The sequence below is a fragment of the Eimeria maxima genome, genomic scaffold (assembly GCF_000499605.1).
Source record: "Eimeria maxima Weybridge genomic scaffold, Emw_scaff232, whole genome shotgun sequence".
In the NCBI taxonomy this organism is placed as follows: Eukaryota; Apicomplexa; class Conoidasida; order Eucoccidiorida; family Eimeriidae; genus Eimeria; species Eimeria maxima.
The window spans coordinates 35,001-40,000 of NW_013565182.1; the positions used below are offsets into that span (position 1 = coordinate 35,001).

The following is a 5,000-nucleotide window of genomic DNA, read 5'->3' on the forward strand; positions in this document are numbered from 1 at the left end:
GCTGCTGCTGCTGTTGTTGTTGCTGCTGCTGTTGCTGCTGCTGCTGCTGTTGCTGTTGCTGCTGCTGCTGTGGACACAAATTAATTTATGTATTTATCTGTGTGCTGCTGAGTCTCTTTTTGTTAATTGAATTTAATTATAATAATTATTATATTTCTATTTAATTAATTAATTAATTAATTAATTAATTAACTAATTAATTAATTAATTAATTAATTAATTTATTTATTTATTTAGTTATTTATTTATTTGTTCTTTTTAGGCACAAACAAAACAATCAAAGAAAAAAGGAAAAGGAAAGAAATCAGATAAGAAGAAAGCTGCTGGCTAGTGCTGCTGTTGCTGCTGCTGCAGCACAATCTGCTGCTGCTGCTTCTGTTGCAGCAGCAGCAGCAGCAGCAGGAGATTAGCGTCTCGTTACCCAGAGAAATTAAAACAAGGAATAGGGACTTCCCTTTATAGCAGCGAACACTGCAGCAGCTGCTGCTGCTGCAGCTTCTGCTGCTGCTGCAGAAGCTGCTGCTGCAGCAACAGCAACATTTGCAGCAACAGCAACAGCAGCAGCAGGTTCTACCGACTGTATTGTCTGGATACTTGTTTAACCTTTCTCTTAGGAGGTGTAGAATTAGGGTTTGTAGCTTAGGGTTTAGGGTTTGGGGTTTAGGGTTTGGGGTTTAGGGTTTAGGGTTTAGGGTTCAAAGGGCAAGAAAGTTTTCTCCAGCAAATCCTGCTGGAGATAGAAATAGAGCAGGAGAATTGTCTATATTTCCTGCTGCTTGCTGCTGCTGCAGCTGCTGCTGCAGTTGCTGCTGCTGCAGCTGCTGCTGCAGCTGCTGCGGCTGCAGTAAGGAGACAGTTGTCTCTTTGTTAGCAGCAAAAGGAGACAAAGAAATAATAGCATCTGCTATCTGCTGCGCCTCCTTATCGGGGAGGAAGGCAGCAGGAGGAAGGGTAGCTGCTGCTGCTGCTGCTGCTGCAGCTGCTGCTTGCTGCAGCAGGCTCTTAGTTGCTGCAGCATTTATAGGTTTTCCTCTTGCCACATCAGCAGCAAGTTGATTTGCTGCTGCAGCAGGAAGAAAAGGGGCAAGAGTGCTAATTATTTCTAATATATCCGCTGGATCTGCTGTTGCTGCTGCTGCTGCTGCTTCTGTTGTTGCTGCGGTTGCTGCTGTTGCTGCTGTTGTTGTTGCTGCTACTTCTGCTGGTCCTCGGACTGCAAATGTGCCAAATCGCGCAGCAGGATCAGCACTAGCAACAATAGGTGCAGCAGCAGCAACAGGAGGAGGAGGAGCAGCAGCAGCAGCAGCAGGAGAAGCAGCAGCAGCAAGCTCAGGGAGTTTATCTGTTGATAGAATTCCTTCTGCTGCAGCCGATTGATTCTTTAGAGGAAAGACGCCCACAGGTGGCAGCATGATAGGCAATTGGCTGCTGCTGCTGCTGCTGCTGTTGCTGCTGCTGCTGCTGTCGTTGCTGCCGCTGCTGTCCCCCTGATACCCTAATGACAAAAAAGATCTACCCTGATCTTGGAACTGCTGCGGCAGAGGCTGCTGCTGCTGCGGCTGCTGCAGCTGCTGCAGCGGCTGCTGTAGAGGCTCAAAGGGGCCCTGCAGCTGCTCAGGCATTTGCTGCTGCAGCTGCTGCAGTTGCTGCGGTGGCTGCAGTGGCTGCAGTTGCTGCAGTGGCTGCGGCTGCTGCTGCAGTTGCTGCAGTTGATGCACCTGCTGCAAGGGTTGTGGCTGCTGCTGCTGCTGCAGTGGCTGCAGATCCTGCAGCTGCTGCAGCGGCTGCAGCTGGTGCAGCGGGGTCTCCCGCAATGGCAGCTGCTGTGGCTGCTGCAGCGGAGATTGCCGCAAGCACAGCGGCTGCTGCTGGTGCTGCTGGTGCTGTTGCTGCTGCAGTGGCTGCAGCTGCTCTAGTTTGTCCTGCTGCTGAAGCGGGTATTGTTGCAAGGATTGTGGCTGCTGCTGCTGCTGCAGCTGCTGCAGCTGCTGCAGCTGATCCTGCTGCTGAAGCGGAAATTGCTGCAGGAGTTCTAGCTGCTGCTGCTGCTGCTGCTGTTGCTGCTGCTGCAGCTGCTGCAGCTGATCCTGCTGCTGAAACGGATATTGTTGCAAGGATTGTGGCTGCTGCTGCTCTTGCTGCTGTGGCTGTAGCTGCTGCAGTTGATCCTGCTGCTGCAGCGGATATTGATCCAAGGACTGTGGCTGCTGCTGCTGCAGTGGCTGCTGCTGCTGCTGCTGTAGTGGCTGCAGCTGCTGTAGTGGATCATGCTGCAGCAGCGGAAATTGCTGCAAGGGTTGTGGCTGCTGCTGCTGTTGCTGCAGTGGCTGCAGCTGCTCTCGTTTGTCCTGTTGCTGCAGCGGAAATTGTTGCATGGGTTGTGGCTGCTGCTGCAGCTGCTGCAGCTGCTGCAGCTGATCCTGCTGATGAAGCGGATATTGCTGCAAGGGTTGTGGCTGCTGCTGTTGCTGTTGCTGCAGTGGCTGCAGTGGCTGCAGCTGCTGCAGTTGATCCTGTTGCTGAGGCGGATACTGCTGCAAGGGTTGTGGCTGCTGCTGCAGTGGCTGCAGCTGTTGCAGTGGCTGCAGCTGCTGCAGCTGATCCTGCTGCAGCAGCGGATATTGCTGCAAGGGTTGTGGCTGCTGCACCTTCTGGAGCTGCTGCAGTTCCTGCTGCTGCGGCGGAAATTGCTGCAGCGACTGGGGATGCTGGTGCAGCTGCAGCAACAGCTCCTGCTGCTGCTGCTGTAACGGATGTTGCTGCAAGGGCTGTAGCTGCTGCAGCGGCTGCAGCTGCTGTAGCTGCTGTAGCTGCTGCAATTGTTGTTGTTGCTGCAACTGTTGCTGCTGCTGCAACTGTTGTTGCTGCTGCAACTGCTGCTGCTGCTGCTGCTGCACGGGCACGCTGGGGAGGTTTGGTTGCTGCTGGCCTGACGTAAGTTGCTGCAGCTGCCCAAGGGGGATTTGCGGGAGACTTTGCTGCAGCTGCTGCAGCAGCAGGGGAAGCTGTGGGAGGCTCTGCTGCAGCTGCTGCAGCAGCTGCGGCTGCTGCAGCAGAAGCTGCTGCGGCAGGATAGACTGAAATGGCCTACCGTTAAGAAGCTGCGGCAGCTGATGTAGAGGAGGAGCAGGAAATGCTGCTGCTGCTGCTGCAGACACTGCAGCGGCCAAGAGGGTCGTTAAGCCAGGAGCCATTGAGGGTTTAGGGTTTAGGGTTTAGGGTTTAGGGTTTAGCCGTTTCAGCCGAAAAAATAAAACAGCCACTTGCTCAAAAAGAGGTGTAAATTACCATTATATCTAAGCAGCAGCTGCTGCAGCAGCTCCTGCTGCCGCTGCTGCTGCTGCTGCTGTTGCTGCAGTGTTGGTCTGGGCTGGTTTGCAAGGCCTGCTGCTGCTGCTACTGTTACTGCTGCTGCTGCTGCTGCTCTTCGCCTATCCCTGCAGTCAGCCTATACCATAGGTCGCAAGTTAATATTTTAGGGTTTAGGGTTTAGGGTTTAAAGCCGCAAGAGTAAGGAGGCCCGCAAACCCTTCCTTGCCTGTCGTTCGCCTCCTACTATGGTGTGCGCAATGTGCGGGCCACAGGATCTAGGGTTTAGGGTTTAGGGTTTAGGGTTTAGGGTTATAGGCATCTATGCGATCGTCCTTAATACAATGGGCTTTAAGGGCAACTTTGTTCCTATGATATGCAAGAGGGAAAAACAGCAGCAGCAGCAGCAGCATTAGCAGCATTAGCAGCAGTAGCAGTATCAGCAGCAACAGCAGCAGCAGAAGCTGCTGCTGCTGCTGGTATGAGCAGGCATCTTCATGTGTATACGAGCGGATTGCAGAATTAATTATTTTATTTTATTTATTTATGCATGCATGATTCGTGGTTTAGGGGTTTGGATCCTTACCAAACCCTAAACCCTAAACCCTAAACCCTAAACCCTAAACCCTGCTAAACCCTAGCAAAGATTATGGATGCCATCTATGTTGTTGTTATAAAGGTGCAAGATAGAAAAGAACTAAATATTTATTTATTTATTAATAATAAATAAACAAAAAGAATAAAAGTATATTAAGAAACAAACAAAGACAAAGAAATATATTTCTTTTTTCTTTATTAACCCTCTAAGGTGTCTACGAATATATACAAATTAATATAAATAATTATTAATATTCTTTTTTATTTTATTTTATTTAATTAATTAAATTAATTTATTTTATTTTATTCCTTTTTATTGCTTTTTTATCCTCAAGTTTGTAAGGAAACAGAGCCCGCGACCGCAGCAGCGGGCGCTGCTGCTGTAGCAGCAGCAACAGCAGCAGCAGCAGCAGCAGGAGAGGAAGGCTGCAACAGCAAGAAGAAAAAAAAGCAAAACCCTAGCGAGAAGCAACTACTCCTTCTAACTCTATAAAATAAAATCTAGCTAAGGGCAATCTAAACCCTAAACCCTAAACCCTAAACCCTGGTTTCTCGGAAGTGACCCCGCAGGCGACACTGGTGTGGGGTGGCTAAATGCTAAACCCTAAACCCTAAACCCTAAACCCTAAACCCTAAAAAAATAAAGAATTAAATTTGTGTAAGGGTTTTTGACAGCAGAGTCGTTCTATCAAAACCCTAACTTTTAATGTTTCTCTGTCTCTCTTTGCAAACCCTAAACCCTAAACCCTAAACCCTAAACCCTAAACCCTCGGTGGCCATTTTATTTTGAAATACCTTCTCTATTATTTTTTCCCCTAAAAAAAGAGGAAAAAAAGAAAAAAGGTAGCATTGGCTAGGATAGACAGACACAGTAAGCAGCAGCAGCAGCATCAGCAGGAGCAGCAGGAGCGTCGGCAGCAGCAGCAGCAGCAGCAGCAGGAGCGGCGCTGCCTCTCTCCCCCGATAGGCTAGGCGAGGGTTTACGTAGGGTTTGTATAATGCTGCTGTTTATTATACATAAATTAAGGTTTGTGTGTTTATATCTTTTTTGTGTCTGTTTAGGGTTTAGGGTTTAGGGTTTAGGGTTTAGGGTT

At 49.3% G+C, this 5,000-nt stretch overlaps 1 protein-coding gene across 1 annotated transcript; it reads right to left on the minus strand.

Annotated features, from left to right (window-relative positions):
* Nucleotides 1-695: 695 nt before the first annotated feature.
* EMWEY_00023300 (hypothetical protein) lies at nucleotides 696-3,194 on the minus strand (the record flags this gene model as incomplete). Its single annotated transcript, XM_013480777.1, has 1 exon — nucleotides 696-3,194. The coding sequence occupies one exon, from the start codon at nucleotides 3,192-3,194 to the stop codon at nucleotides 696-698; it is 2,499 nt and encodes an 832-aa protein (XP_013336231.1).
* Between the last annotated feature and the right edge of the window lie 1,806 nt (nucleotides 3,195-5,000).